At 35.7% G+C, this 16,672-nt stretch overlaps 2 protein-coding genes across 2 annotated transcripts; both read right to left on the reverse strand.

The window, feature by feature from the left end:
• Positions 1–9,105: 9,105 nt before the first annotated feature.
• On the reverse strand, positions 9,106–11,194 carry LOC106418003 (putative glucose-6-phosphate 1-epimerase). The gene is made up of 7 exons (XM_013858699.3): positions 10,966–11,194; positions 10,563–10,637; positions 10,193–10,249; positions 9,948–10,108; positions 9,614–9,857; positions 9,437–9,536; positions 9,106–9,353 (listed from the first exon to the last, which is right to left on the reverse strand). Exons 1-7 carry the CDS (start codon positions 11,128–11,130, stop codon positions 9,181–9,183), a joined length of 975 nt encoding a protein of 324 aa, XP_013714153.1. The 5' UTR covers positions 11,131–11,194; the 3' UTR covers positions 9,106–9,180.
• A 146-nt stretch (positions 11,195–11,340) lies between these two features.
• LOC125583614 (villin-5-like) lies at positions 11,341–16,659 on the reverse strand. Its single transcript, XM_048750871.1, has 22 exons — positions 16,604–16,659; positions 16,409–16,508; positions 16,254–16,322; positions 15,944–16,180; positions 15,676–15,853; positions 15,479–15,611; positions 15,218–15,380; positions 14,989–15,136; positions 14,817–14,923; positions 14,560–14,715; positions 14,410–14,478; positions 14,257–14,325; positions 14,040–14,177; positions 13,825–13,953; positions 13,603–13,750; positions 13,461–13,471; positions 13,240–13,380; positions 13,026–13,151; positions 12,877–12,942; positions 12,263–12,784; positions 12,012–12,181; positions 11,341–11,840 (listed from the first exon to the last, which is right to left on the reverse strand). The coding sequence occupies exons 1-21, from the start codon at positions 16,657–16,659 to the stop codon at positions 12,068–12,070; spliced, it is 2,880 nt and encodes a 959-aa protein (XP_048606828.1). The 3' UTR covers positions 11,341–11,840; positions 12,012–12,067.
• Positions 16,660–16,672: the final 13 nt, after the last annotated feature.

The following is a 16,672-nucleotide window of genomic DNA, read 5'->3' on the forward strand; positions in this document are numbered from 1 at the left end:
CAAGAAGAAGGAATCGATTATTTAGACACCTATAGTCCTGTGGTTAAATCACCTACTATCCGAGCCATTCTTCATCTAGCAACAGTCAACAAATGGGACATCAGACAGCTAGATGTTAAGCATGCCTTCCTATATGGAGATTTGGAGGAAACCGTTTATATGCATCAACCTCCGGGATTCATCAATTCAGAGAAACCAACTCATGTTTGCAAGCTTCATAAAGCTATCTACGGTCTAAAACAAGCTCCAAGAGCTTGGTTTAACAGATTCAGTGATTTTCTTATAGTCTTTGGCTTCACCTGCAGCATAAGAGATCCTTCCTTGTTTATCTATCGCAAGAATGGAGACATAATGCTTCTGTTACTTTATGTGGATGATATAGCTCTGACCGGGAGCAACAATGATCTAATTAGCTCTTTGCTGGACGCTCTAAACAAAGAGTTCAGGAAGAAGGATTTGGGTCAGTTTCACTATTTTCTTGGTCTACAAGCTCACTTTCTCTCAAATGGAATGTTCTTAAATCAGGAAAAGTATGCTGAGGATCTACTTCACATCTCAGGGATGTCGGAGTGCACTCCAGTAGCGACTCCTCTACCTCTACAACTTCATCGAGTTCCAGACGAATCACCTTTGTTCTCTCAGCCAACATACTTCAGAAGCTTGGCAGGAAAATTACAATATCTCACTTTGACTAGGCCTGACCTTCAGTTTGCAGTAAATTATATCTGCCAAAAGATGCATGCTCCAACTGAAACGGATTTTCACCTACTGAAGAGAGTATTAAGGTATCTTCGAGGTACTACCAATTATGGCATTTCCTTTAACTCAGAAACAGACTCGGCGGTTAGAGCTTACAGTGACAGTGATTGGGGTGGCTGTCCAGACACTAGAAGATCAACAGGAGGTTTCTGCACTTTCTTGGGGTCTAATATTATCTCTTGGTCAGCTCAAAAACAACAATCTGTTTCTAGAAGCTCCACAGAAGCTGAGTATAGAACTCTATCAGACACAGCTGCTGAACTTGTGTGGCTTCTCAACCTGATGCGTGAAATTGGAATGCCTCACACAGCTCCACCAGAATTGTATTGTGACAATCTCTCTGCGGTTTATCTATCAGCAACTCCAGCCATGCATAAACGCTCCAAACACTTTGAAGTGGACTTTCATTTTGTGCGAGAAAGGGTAGCTTCAGGTTCTTTGATTGTACATCATATACCAGGAGTGCTTCAGATAGCTGACATATTTACTAAATCCCTTTCGACTCAAAACTTCCAGAATCTTAGAATCAAACTTGGTGTAGTCGGAACTCCTACACAAAGTTTGAGGGGGCATGTTGACAGAAGAGAAAAGGAGGTTAAGGTTTGGAAACCAAAGAAGGAAACTGTTTCAGAAAGCAACTTTGTTTCTGAAACAGAGAAGAACAGTGTGGGTCAAGAAAGAGACAAACTGATAAGGGCAGAGACAAGCTTTGTGAACAATGAAATGGGCTTACAAGAAAGAAGAACGAGGCCCACTCAACTCATTCAGAAGATGGAACCAACGGCTATAACAGCACATGGAAAAGATAAGGAAGAAAAGGACAAGAGGAGTGGTCCTGCAGTGTACGTTTCAGATCGTCCAATAGCGTTGAAGAACAGATTTCATGTGCTGGAATCCAATGAAGAAACTGAGACTTAATTGACAGCAAGGAGACACTCTAGGATTTTAACTTTCAGTATAAATACATCTCCATGTTGTAAAAACAATCTTTAAGCAATCTTAATAAAATGAAAAGCTTCATCTTGTTCCCTTTACTCTAGACTTGTCTATGTTTACAGTTCACACATATTAACAAACAATAAATAATTGTTTTTGTCTATTATTTTCTAGTTTTACTTTAACTTTTTTTTTAAAAAAAATATTTACTTTCTAATCAAATTTAACCATTATATTTTTGCTTTTGAATTTCTATTTTAATTTTAAAATAAAAGGTATTAACTGAAATTAAAAATATCAATTTTTAGAATATAATAACAAAATTTATAATATTAATTTTTTAAATACAGAAGGATTAGTTTTTTATTTTCTTAATAGGAACCTTATATTATTTACACTCCCATGATTTTTAAGAGTCTATTATTCTATTCTATAAAACTATATCCCCTAAATGGCGAAAACAAGGAGGGGTGACTTTGTTATCTTATTATTATGGTCCATTGATTTGATGAATGTAAAAGGACAGAAAAATAAGGGACTTAAACTGAAGTGACGGCATGCGGAAGCAAGTGAGAGTTAATAGATTTGGGATTAATAACAAGAGTTCTCTAATAACAACAAGAGCTAGCACGCGTTGTCGCCTTTCTAACACACACTGTGGGTCACGTCCCTACGCCACTATATTGACTACGCCACTATAATAACAACAAGAGCTAGCACGCGTTTTGAAACTGCCACTATTTCGTTTAATGCAAAAAACAGACACAAAATATTGCTGCAATAAAATTTAGTGAAAACCCAAAATACCTACATAAACTATTAGTGAACCAACAGTACCATAAGCAGAACCGTGCTTAGAGGCTTTTGAAAAATGCATTTACCTAGGGCTCCCAAATTTTGTAGAAATTAGCCTCAAATTACAAAAAAAAAAAATACTTTTACATGGAAGTTAACATATTCTCTTAGTTAGATTTTTATTTTTATTTGAATTTAAATTAGACTTCTGTTTAAAGTAACTAGGTTTGTGATCATTTTTGCTATATTTTAAATAAAACTATAAAGATTATATTCTAAAAAACTGTAAATATTTGATCATATTGGTCTTTTCTTTTATATGCTATGAGTTAGATTTATTTTATATATTTATGAGAATTTGATAAAGAAAATATAATATTTTCAATATATAGTTTATTATAGTTAATTTAAATGCTAAGATTTACTTTTTGACAGCTACCAACATTTCAATCAAAAATTTATATCTTTGTATTTATATTACAAATTCATACTTTTTGTTCATGATTTAAAAAATTTATTTTATAAAATTTTGGTGAAAAAAATTTAGATAACGTTTATGTAATAATTCAAAACTTTTGAGTGTTATATATATATTATTAAAAATATATCATGTAAAATATATTTTTAAACTCGCCTCGAGCCTCCAAAAACCTTTGCACGGCACTGACCATAAGTGATCAACCAACAATACTGGGATGTTTTATCAAAAAAAAAAAAATACTGGGATGTGTTGCTTTGCCAAAAAGTGCCACCGAAGTAAAAATGAAACCCACATACCACCCAAAGCAACCAACCTCCTCGCTAATTGTAACCTCCTCGCTAATTGCTGCCTACGAGAACCAAAAGACAATTTTGCTTCACAATGCCTTCAAGTTTTTTCTGATGCCAATCATGATCAACCAAATACAAAATATGACCAAGAGCTAACCACCATTGAAGCTTATCGGCGCTATTACAGTTGAAACGAGGTCGGTAAACGAAATCATACGAGAGAGACCATTGGAGCTGCCACAAAATGGCCATAGACGACCACATCGTACATCATCTCTTCTTTTCTCCACGTGCATATGCCAGTAGCACCAATCCACACTAGAAAACTACAAGCTAAACGTGCTTCCGAAGTTGCAAGATCTTGGCGTTGATTGAATGGATGCGACACACCAAGACCCAGTCATGGTGTCCAAGGAAGGACCCACGCTTTCATGAGGTACGTGCCATATGTTAACTTATAAAATTTTGTACAAAAGTAGGTCCAGTTAGAGATTAGCAGCTCTGTTTGAACAAAAAAAAAAGTTGTCAGCTTTTTGGTTAAAAAAATTCATTAGTGCCCCATGTATCTCAAGTTCAAACCGTGAACTGGTTTTCGTTTTCAGATTATTTTACACATTGTACTATATTTTAATCACTTTTTCATGAAACAAGTCTTCATTTTTCCCTTGTTCTCTATTACCTAATAGAAAAAAATATTTTCTTCCTTTTATTTAAATATAAGTTACTTTATTTAAGTTTTACTTTAAATATTATTTTTATCAAGTTTTTATTTTCCAATATTTAAATTAGAAAATAACTAAAATGATTTTTTTTTCAAAATAAAGTTATGTATAATAGAATTTTTTAAATATTATTAAATATTTAGCATTATATAAATGATATCTTTTTATTTGACTTATTTTAAAAATAAATATAAAAATTGAAAAGAGTAAAGTATTTTTTTTTAAAATATACTATAATATAACATAAAATTATAATGAACAATTTAATTAATAATATTATTTTAATGTATACGTATATATTTATGATAAACATTTACAAATATATCTTATGCCTGATGTTAATTTTTTTTGGGGTCCGTCTCTGGTGCACTAAAGCAAAGACCAAAGCCTCTATGCAACATAGACCAAAATGATGCTGATCTAACTGACTGTACACTATATCTAAAGGAAGAGCTGTCACTTGCCACTGTCTCACCAAGAAGATTAAAATGTAGATGAAAATTTGAAATCCACCTTCAAAACCCTGAGAGTCGACTCCTAATCATGATGACAGCAGAAAACCGAAACAAACATCGGATCCAACCGTGGTTCCTTTGTTAGTGATACTTCTTAAGTAACCAACATATCATAAGGAAAAGTAAAAAAAAAAGGAGCAAAAGAAGAAAAAAGGGGAAAACATAAAGAAGCTTTTTGGTGGCGATGTTTCTACACGCACACACCAAATGCGTAGTTGGTGAAAACTGTTAATCGGTGTGAGAAAATAGAAAAAAGATAAAAAAAATTAATTATATTTTTATTGTTAAAAATCAATAATTATTTTCACTTGAAGGTAAATAAAAGGAATTATGTCTAAAGAAAATCATCTATTAAATCATATTGGTATCAATGTTTATATATTTTTATAAGATCCAATCAAAGATCAATGTAAAGAAAGAAGATCCAGAAGTTGTCATCTTCACTGAGGTCAGAACAAAAACAAAAACAAAAAATTTCTGGTAAAATAGTAATAGATAACAAGTAAATAGTAACAATTGTGTTTAAAATAAAATAATAAAATAATACAATTTCAAAAATATATATTACATACTCTTTTCTTATTTTTGTACTTTATGTTTTAGTGTATTTTTGTTTTAAATTTGATAGCGTTTAAAATTTTACATGTTTAAAATTTTTCATGAAAATTTATTAACAATTATTTGCTTATCACCAATGATATTATATATTATTATAATTTTTTATTGGTTGAATTGAGTTAGGTAAAAAATAGTAATATTTTTGTTTAAAAGATGTAAAAAAATAAATATTTTTTATCTATATATATACACAATCCTAAAACATTATCTAATATAAAATGGGACGAGTAGTCAACTTCAACATAATTACAATATCCTCAAGGTTTTCTGAAGCGATTTTTGGGTACTGAATCACACGTGTCGTACTAGACAATAATAGTGGGTCTTCTTCTTGGGGCTATTTCTTCAAGTGCAGCTTCTCCACTTGTCACCCAAATGATGGATTATCCTTTTAAGTTTTTACATAAATTATAAAAACAATTAAATATTCAAATTACCTTTGTTTATTTATTTTACTGAAATTCCAAAATAATAATTTCTTTAATTAAATTAAGAATACAAAAATAAACTAATAAATAAAATTGCATTAAAATCATAAACCATACTTATTTTGTAACAAAAATCTTATTCAACAAGAGACACTATTACATAAATTTTATTTTAAATTATATATAATTTTTATGTTTACAGAAAAAATTGCAAACAACTAAATTTTGCAAATATTTTATAATTTTTAAATTATATTTAATTAATTTATAAAATGCTTTAAACAATATTTTTCTGTAATTTTTATATTTTTAGCTAAAACAACTTATATTATAAACAATAGAGAGTATAATAAAACATGAGATTACAATTCATGCAAACTTAAAAATAATTAATTCATATTTATAATATCTTGAAGTGATCCTACCAGTGGCGACTGGCGGACCATCAATTATGTTTACCAGTGTCATAATATAGAATTTTTTAAAAATTATAACAAAAGTGTCATTTGGAGGATTGAACCCGAGTTAAGAGGTGTCAAACCCACTAAATCACCATTTATGTTACTGAATCTACACTTTTTAATATATAAAAGAATTTCTTTTTCATAATTTAACATGTGTCAGCTGACCCATCTAATTTCTTAGTGGGTCCTACAGTTTTTTTCTAAAGTAAGATGCCCTGGTAAAATTGATATTTCTGTATCGTGATTCCACAGTTATGTATTTTTTTAATTATAAATACTTAGCTAACTGCAAACTTTTTTTTTTTTTTTGCCATCTGGAGTATTATTAAACAAGGTAAAAATTACAACAAAAGCCCATAAAAAAGGTCATAACACTAACAACAAAACAAAGCCCAAGAAAAGGGCAAACATAAAGACCACGAGGCCCACAAAGAGATCCAGTCGAAATAAGCCCGATGGGAAGGAGACGGATCGGCTCGACCTCATCCACGCGTTGCAACTTTAGCGAAACAGGGACACGTGCCCACTGGTCGAGGCACCACCGAACTTCGCCGCCAGAAAGTCATCAACGGAGGCTCTAATCGGCATGTTCCACCGGAAACGCACCGGAAACAGGAACCCGGAGTTAGAGACTCCACCAACGACGAGAGGAATTTTGCACATCACCGACAGAATAGATCTTCGCCGGAAGCTCGCAAACCACCGGAAACCAGAAGGGTGAAGGAAGCTCCGCGATTTACAGGACCACCCAAAATCACCAAACCATTAACGTTCGATCCAGAGCAAAGCCGGCCGAAACCACCGGAGGGGAAGGTGGATCGCCAGAGTCAAAAGCCGGCGACTACATCCTGAGAAAAGATGAGCCCCAGAGTCGAAAACCGAACAATCCATCCTTGTAGAAGCTAATGGATGTCGGAGAAGATCCCGACAGACGGGAAGCTAATCGCCGTAAACGAACCAGCGTCAAGTAAAGTAGCTAACTGCAAACTAGACTTGTATAGTTTGTTTTTAATCTTTTTCGTACAGTTATTTATTTGCACGGCTATGCAATTTCATAACTTTTCCAACCAAGTCATCACAGGCTCCCAGCTTAAGATTTATACAAATTAACACGATTTGGATATTATATTTATATGCCAAATGAGTACATTGTTTACTACGTATATAGTATTTTAATATTGTTTATCTATTTTTATAATAGCAATTACAATGGACCAACTAAGACCATCTCCGATGTATTTTTCTATTTTCACCTCTAAAATAGAGAAACTCTATAATAGAGGTGAGATATGCTCCAATGTATTTCTCTATAATAGCAATCTCCAATGACCATCTCCAATGTATTTCTCTATTTTTACCTCTAAAATAGAGGAACTCTATAATAGAGGTGGGTTTTACTCCAATGTATTTCTCTAAAATAGAGATCTCTACATATAGAGTAAAAAATAGAGTAATGCTATTTCTTCCTCTATAAATAGAGGAAAATATAGAGATCTCTATTATAGAGGAAGAAATAGAGGTGGGTTGGAGCAATTTCACCTCTAAATGCTATTATAGAGGTGAAAATAGCAATGGGTTAGAGATGCTCTTATAGAGTAAAAAATAGAGGAATGTTATTTCTTCCTCTATAAGAGCATCTCCAATGTATGTCTCTATATTTTCCTCTAAAATAGAGATCTCTATTATAGAGGTGGATTTGCTCCAATGTATGCCTCTATAATAGAGTTCCTCTATTTTAGAGGAAAATATAGAGAAATCCTATTTTTTACTTCTATATTTAGAGATGAAAATAGCAAATCTCTATATTTTCCCCTATAAATAGAGGAACTCTATTATAGAGGCATACATTGGAGCAAATCTACCTCTATAATAGAGTTTCTCTATTTTAGAGAAAAATATAGAGATAAAAATAAATGTGGGTTGGAGATGGTCTAAATAGAGGAAAATATAGAGATCTCTATTATAGAGGAAGAAATAGAGGTGGGTTGGAGCAATTTCATCTCTAAATGCTATTATAGAGGTGAAAATAGCAATGGGTTGGAGATGATCTAAGACAACCTCAGCTCCCACATGCAGTGAATCGGATTCAGAAGATGACTTGGTAACCAATGAAAACGATTAACGACAAAACACCATTAATTATTATTTTTGTATAAAAACACAATTTTAATGCAAAAACAAGCTAGGGAATCTCTTGATGTTTGAGCCAGATGTAGTCTTGTGTGGGATCCAAAATAATGCCTTATTATGTTTTTTTTTCCTGCATTATGTTTTTTTTTTTGGTTCTGAGTTTTCGTTTTCACAGAACAGTATCTTTGTTTAATTTAAGTTATCACATGTTGGTCTATAATCGTCCTTTTAAAGTGTACTTGTTCTTCTCAAGTTGCTTATCAATTATTATGGCACTTTTTTTTTTTTTTGATAACTCTGGTATCTGGGCAGCCACATTCCCAATTATCCTCCGAAAGGGGTCCAACGCGCCAACGGAAGAGATGTTAAATTCGTTGTGGCCAAGACTCGAACTCGGGTGGCGGGCAGTACAGCTGTACCTAGCTCCTTTACCACCAAGCTACGAGCGCTTGGTTGAATTATTATGGCACTTCAACAATTAATGTCAATATCGAACCATTAACTTTTGTAACTATTAAACTATAAGATATGAATGATAACTCGTTTTTAGTGTTGATTACGAAGTTAATGGTCATTTGATGTCATTTAGACAAAGTGGATGTAGCAACTCAGGACAGAGACATAAACTATATAACTAATACACCATATCGTACTTGGAAAATATGGTCAGATCCGACATATATCAAGCTTTCTTAGATCGCGATTAGATTTTGGGGGCACTTGTAGGACTAGTCCTTCGATTTGATATTCATTAATATATACATGTACATATATCTTTTCTTAATACCCTTCAGTTGCTAAAAAAAACCTTTGGATCTGACCGAACAAAGGCTAGATACAAGCACTGATTGGTCTACCTATATTATATTATCTCTAGGAAAGGAACCAATCAAGAGGCGAAATACACAATCAGACCCACAGAAGGAGTGATGTGAGAGCTCACGACGACACCACCAGTGATCAGACATGATACTAAAAGTTTTTATTTATTGTCATGGTGATAATTAAAAAAAAAAAATGTAAATCCATGAAACTATACAGATCAACATGAAGGAACCGCAGAGAGCTCGAGTCTTCCTTTCCATTCTTCACCCGGTTTCAATGTGATCGGTCTTTCTATAGCTGCAGCTTCAACACACAGCATATGCTTATAGTCTTCATCTCCCATGTCTGATATCTTCTTCTTTGACTTCTTATCCCATGGATTCCACACCACTGATTACCAAATGATCCGTAATAGTATCAAAACTTAGGATTCTGATAAGATAAAAACAGTGTTTTAAGTTTTTTTTTTTTACCAGCATCGGCAAGCCCTTCCTTGCGTACAACGAAAGTCCTTTTCTTCTCGTGGTCCACTATATCAATCTTTGTCGGAGTGCTTAGGTAAATCCTGTCAATCTATGTTTTTGAACAAAAGGCAACAAGTTATGATGATACTAACACAAATAGAGATATCTCAGGAATCGGATACTTGCTTCAGATTCGAAAGTAATAGCATCGCCTTGCTCGGTGAAACGTTCTCTGTTCCTTAATTTGTCAAGATAATCCAGCGTCTCCAGTCCTTCAACCCGTACTTCACTAATGTCGGAGACAGAGAAATAGGTATGATAAGCAAATGTGAATGAAAAACGCTTTCCATCAGAGTTAGTGTTCCTGACACGAGATGTCAGCGTCAGTTCTCCTTCGGATCCCAAAGCTACCCTCATCCGGAACTCAAAACTGATATATGGATACACACCAAAATGAAACTTAGAAAAATGCTCTTTTATGTTAGACAATTTTAAAAGAGCTAGTTCTGAAGAGTGTTACTTGTTAGGCCACATCTTGAGATCGTCTTCAGTTGGCCTTAGGATCAGGTCAACAAAAGCAATAGAGGAAGAATTTGAAGGCAGGGGAGGTGGGTTAGCATCAAGTTCCCAGATCCTGTTTCTAGCGAATCCGTGAGATTTGACTGGACCATAGTTACTGAACTGCACGTAGTCTCATAAGCATATACTTGAAAAGTTTTCACATACGTGAGGAACAAAGAATAGGAAGAAGTATAAACACATTACTTGAGGGAAGCACAGTGGAATGCCTCCACGGATGGGTTTTGGAGGCTTGAATATAGCCTGCACCAATACAGAGCAATTGGTTTCAGATCTCTAATGCTTGGAGCTCACGTAACAAACTACTCTAACATGAGAAAATTAAAATAAAAAATAGTCTATTCTTTCACATGCTACTTCTTTAGGAAATTAAACTAAAATATAAAGTGAAGTTTGAGAGAATTACTCAAAAGATTAAATAAGATAAAAATACTCTTTTACACTAAAGAGACAACCAACCAGAGAAACATCTAATGATAAATGTAACTTGACCCCTTTGTAATTGAGTTTGAAGGTTCTTTTTTATCTTAAAATAAGGAGGAAGATGGTGCAGTACCTTGCTACTGAGGTAAAGTAACTCTTCTCCGTTCTCATTCTTCCAGGAAGTCACATGACCACCATACAAGTATACCTGCAATGCATTTCTCACAAAATTAATCAAACCAAAAGAATCCTAATAACACAGAACAAAATTGAAATGGAAAACTCAGTATATTTGCAGAGAACACACACACTTCATTTGATGATCAATCACTCAAAAAAATCAAATCACATTCGTAAGATAATCAACCATGAATCTTCAGTAGATCATAGATTACACACTAATTTTGCAGCTAAAGGATCTAAGAGATTCACATTAAAGCAGCGATCTCAAACCAAACAAACAAACAAACAAAAGATGTAAAAGTATGAGATCAATCTCGGCAAGGTGCAAGCAGCAAGTACAAATATAGTGATACCTCGGCGGAGCGGCTGCGACACTCGCGGAGGACGATTTTATCGAGGCCGTTGATGCCTTTGGCGAGCTCGAAAGAAGGACAGTCCGTCGCCATGGATAGTACTGTAACTAACAATAACACAATGATCCTCGTTTCTACTCTTCCTCTGTGGCTTCGCATTTTCATTTTGATTTCTTTTTAATTTTTTTTAAAATGACTTACTCCGTTTTTTTAATTCTGTTAGCATTAAGTGATTAAAAATGTTTAAAACATGGGATCAATGAAGATTACTGACGACCAGGGCTGTTCCTACCTAATATTTCGGGGGCTTGGAAAAAAAAATGAAAATCAATATATTACATCACAAAAAAATAAAAACAAACTATAAAGTGTTAAACAATTAATAAATTACAAATTTTCTCAAAAAAAACTTGTAGTCTACATATTTTGAGTTAGATTTTTAGTTTTATAGATTTTTTTTTAGTTTACTATGCCATTAAATTGTTATGTTGTTTAACTCATTAAACTTAGTTTAAATTAATAAAACAATAAAACCAAACCAATGTGAGACCTATGAAAATGGAGATCTGTGGTAGTTGTTTCATCACAGATGGCTAGGGTACCATCTGAATAAATATAAGATTAATTTACATTGTTTCTTAGCAACAGAGAAAAGTTAAGGTACCCCACAGCCACAGGCACACTGATCAGTGAGAAATCATAAAAACAAACCGCCACACAAACAAATCCTAAGTATAAATGTTAGAAAACTAGAATCATTTAGTTTATAAGAAAATTTACAGAATGCAAGGATTTTTAAAATGATGTATTTCATTATTTGTAAGCAGCTCAGAAGATGAAGATCAATTCATGATGCCCTGTATGTGTTTCTTGAACTGCAAAAGAAGAGGAGGTATAAGATTTAATAAGGGAAGACACACTACACTAAACCGGATTTTTTTTATCTTTCAAAACTTGATCAAGAGCCTGTGTTTAGCAATTAAACCGGATCTCTCCTGGTCTATTCATAAGAGTAAGATTGCACTGAAACAAAGGGACCAACTTACAGGCTTTGGGGTTGGGAACTTGGGATGAAGACTGAGTTTCTTGAGGGAAGATTGTTTCAGAATAAATGAACGGCCATTTTAAGCTTGTTTTGTTTCCACTTGGGCAGTTTATAGAACTCACTCTTTGTCATCTCAAGTTTCTCCTTGAACTCTGCTGCACTCATGTATGCCTGTAAAGAGAAGAGCTCTCTTCAGTAAACACAAACTCAATAAACGAATCTTAGATATGTGTGTTTGAAGAAGAATCTGACCTCTCGTCTAGTGAGGTCGATATCTGATGGAGGAGGATCCTCTGAGTCAGTTTTGAGCCGTTCGTATGGGAAAGTAGGGAGGCTGCTTTCTTCTTCTTCCGCTTCTTCTTCTTCTTTGGAATCTTCACGAATGCTGCTCATCGATTCGTCCTCTGTCATCTTAGGTTCCTCCGCTTCGTTTGTATCTTCAGATGGACCGAGGCTACTTGGTGTTTCTTGAGGAGTAGGCCTAGATTTCTCAAAAAGGGCTGTGCGGGCAGCAAAAGCTGCGGATCTGGGGGTGAGGTCTGGTGCAAGAGATTTAGGGTAGAGCTTCCGGACCAAAGGGCTAACCATAGGTGGTGGAGTTGATTGGTTTCTTGTGCCTATGTTCTCAAAGTTAGCAGCTAGTGCGTTGAAAGCTGGAGAACGTCCCCTCACACGGGCTCTGTCTGGAGTAGAAGTCATACTTCTTGACCGCGGTTGTGATTTGTCTGGAACGCTGGATCTGCTGCTGTACACCGGTGCTCTCCTTTTAGGTTTCTGAGCATAAAACGACACAAAACATCTAAGACAGAAGTCCAGAGATTGATTTTGCACAAAAGAAATGTAACCAAATGAGATAAAGCTTTTACTTCTAGAAGCGGCCTCCCTTTGTTTGTCAGGATTGCTAGCTTTTTCTGGAAAGAGTTTCCATGCATCTGAAAGAAGCAGTTTATTGCTCAACACAAGTTAGATTCCAGAGTGTTAATTTTGAGAAAGTATAGAGAGAGAGGTCACTCACTGCAGATTTAGAAGAGTCCCAGGTAAAGAACCGAGTGAAAAATGGAGGTTCGTTTCCTTCAGTTACGATGTATATCGGTGTTTCGCTTGCTAGATTCTCTAGAAGGAAGTCGTGCTTAAGGAATTTCTGTTGAGGAATACGGCGAAGCAGAGGATCTATAAGAACAATTTTTGTAGTTTTGCTACGTTAATATAGTTGAATGAATCTTAAGTACCTCTCCAATGGCTAAAACTTTCGGTTTCTTCTTGGGGTCAGCTTGTTGCCCGACCCAGACAAAGATCTCAGTGTGACAATCAAGAATGAAGATGTCTTCAGTCATCAAATCATCTTGAGTGAAGTTGAAGATCTCTGTAACCTATATGGGGATAAAAAAGGAAAGAAGAGCCTTGGTAACAACATACGCATGGCTTATGAAAAATGAAATTCATACGTTACCTTTAGATTTTCTGGTAAGATAGGAACATCCACAACAATATCACCGGAGAACAAAACCCACCAGAAGATGCAAAAGACAGTTAATATCAGTACTTGGATTTAGAAAAATAAAGTGAACAGATGTTGCCATATGGTTTATTACCGTTTGAGAATGTGCAAGAGAAGAGATGAGGATCACTCTCTCCATCCTTTTTGATCTTTTGGCTCGGATATTCTGATTTCCCTCCTAGTAATTTCCAAAACTGTTCAGACTCTGAACCTTCTTTTTGTGCCTTGGTGTTTTCATTTGGCTGTAATTCAAATGAACCATATGAGAGATCTGAGGCGGTAAGCTCCCAAATGCTGAAAGAAAGCTCAATCTAACCTTGATCAGATCCAACATTCTCTCCATGAGTTCTTGATCATCCGAGGAAGTTAGATTGCCACGCCAAGTGAAAACCGTAGAATCACCATGTAATATATAACAGTAAGAAGAATTTAACCCTGTGGAAACCTGTTGAAACCAGTTCAAAAAGTGAATTACCTGTACAAAACTGATGCACAAAAAGCTGCTTCATTATTGTTTTTCAGTATACGTACCGCTTCTATCTGTATGGCTTGCATGTTCTCGGGTCCAGAACCTTGAACCCTGAACAGAGCAACACCTTCTGCATCATAAGTAGTGTCAGGGACTTCGTTCTCTACTATGTACTTTTTGAAAGCATCACTTAGACCACCCTGGACAAAGATAAACAATTTTTATAGAGATTGTGATAAAAGATCATTTCTTAACAAAAGAAAACTGAGATATTATTACCTTAAATGTGATGAAGCTTTGCATGATCACGAAAAATTGAATCGGTTCTTTTCCCTCGTAAATGCGAGCCTGCAAGGATGAAGACTAACAAATGCATATCCTAAATGTATATTGGCCTTAGAATCTGTAACAGAAAATAACGAGAAGAAGTACCTGAGCTGGCATAAACTTCATGGATTCAACCATCTTGCTTGCCATGGAAATAGCAGATGCTCTGTCTTCCTATATATATATATATATATATCATCATCAGTGAGAACACATAGAGAGCAAGAAGCTCCGTATATATTTGATGAAGTTTACCTCAACGCTTTGCTTTCCTAACCAAGTACCCACTAGAGTTTCCTCTCTGTCTTCTCCGGGATACGAGTACTGGAATATATAACAATCTCCGGTATAGAACTTTGATTGCTCTGCTGCTTCGAGAGGGATCTTCTCCTCGCGGTTGATTCGCCAGACCTGCAAAATTTCATAATTAACAATCAAAAGACTATGTTTTGGATATGTTCACTTGTTGGAACACATTCAGTGCAGGGCATCAAGGAAGATATAGTCACTACCTGGAGATTTCCTGTGCCATCAATGTATGGCTTAGGCTCGTCTTTAGAAGAAGAAGAAGAAGTCTTCACCAGGCCTTGAACGTTAACTCCCCGCCGTTGCAAAAGAGCTGGTAAAAAGCAAACAGATATTAAGAGTTCAGCAATTTGATCAATGCGAGTCGTGTTACTACACCTGCCACTTTGCCTCTGCCATGCTGGGGCTCAGCTACGGCACTTGTAGCGGGCCATGAATCAAACTTAGATCGGAACATCACTGTTTCAAACCCTTCCATCACACTGACCAGGTTTGATTTTGGACGTTCAGATGAACGGAAAAACTCCTGACAAAAAAAAGAAGAGTGACGTTTAGCAAAACTCATCAAACCAAAGACTATTCGTTTAGTGCATGAGAAGAAATTTACTTCTGCAGTTTCACTTGTTCTCTTCCTTTGGTCGATTGAAGTATTTTTCCCCTTCCAAACGAACAACTCGAGACCGCAATCGAGAATGTAACATTTGTTAGTGTCTAGAAGCTCTTTCTGCAAAGACTCAGCTTCTGTGGGTTTTGTCTGTCCCTTCTCAACACTTGAAAGACCAAACATATCTCACGTCAGAACATAATAGTCTCTTCTAGTAATAGGTCAATTACAAGGCAACTTCTGTTGAGATGAATGGTGGTCTACCTGAAGAGTTTGATCCCGTCAGATCCAGCGGTCCGGTGATCACTGAGTGCTGATTTCTTAGGAAGCGGAGCAAATCCACCAAACAAACCCCAAAACTCTCCAGCTTCGGCATCAGCCATCAACCTCCCATCCTCTACAAGTAAAGGAAAGCACATTTAACTCAACAACCTTAGTCTTTGACAGCTTAGTTCACTTACCCACAGCTGCGATATCACACTTTCCATCATGGTAAGTGTCTTTGATGTACTGAACAACCTCAAGAGCTTTTGCTCTTTCTTGAATACTCGAACTGGAACCACTGAACTGAAATATTTTGGACTCTGTATCGAGAATGAAAACATCGTCGTGGTTGAGAGTCGATCGAGCAAACCGAACCTGTAAATGAGAAAAAGAATGCAAGCCAAGATGAAGCATAAAGGACAAGTTGAGTTAAGAGACGTTTCAGGACATTGCTAACTGACTTGCCTCTTTTACACGGACGACATGTTTGCCTTTGCAGATATACAGACGCGTCTGATGCTTGTCGGGCTTTACGTGGTTGAACCCTGAAGCAACTCCACCTTCCTGAGGTATTATGCAAGGCTTGAAGTAGGAAAGGAACTTCTCAGTCTCGTGACCCTGCACTTCTCGGTACTGAACAGCACGCCCACCTAAAGCTGAATCTAACTCAACTGTCATAATGGCTACAGCACCAGCTTCATCCTGTTTTAACCAACACACCACCATTATTCTTATCCGTTAATATGAAGAAAAAAAAAAAAAGGGAAAATGTTACCTGAGTGGAGTCTTTACCGAGCCAGTAGTGAATATCGTGATGCAGGGAACCGCTTCTTGACGCTGTGGTCTGGAATGAGATAGTTAGATAAGAAGGTTTTAGACACTATTAATTATTAGCAAGAAGTGATATAAACTACGAAAGACTATACCGACCTTTAAGACAATATAGGAATCCCCGGTGAAGAATTTACCATGAGACTCTTTTGGAATAGTGACAGGTTTGAAGTTCTCGATGCGCCATATTTCAATCCCACTGTATATATATGCAACCACCCAGAGATATAAAATATGCAAATGATCAAAAAGCAATACCGCAAGGAGTAAAATAAAGAGTGAGAGAAGGGTTACGATTTTTGGCCACATCCTTGGAGAGCCTCATCTAAATCTCTCATCGAAAACGTCATTCTAGTTCTTCTT

Source organism: Brassica napus, chromosome A2 (assembly GCF_020379485.1).
Source record: "Brassica napus cultivar Da-Ae chromosome A2, Da-Ae, whole genome shotgun sequence".
Taxonomy (NCBI): domain Eukaryota; kingdom Viridiplantae; phylum Streptophyta; class Magnoliopsida; order Brassicales; family Brassicaceae; genus Brassica; species Brassica napus.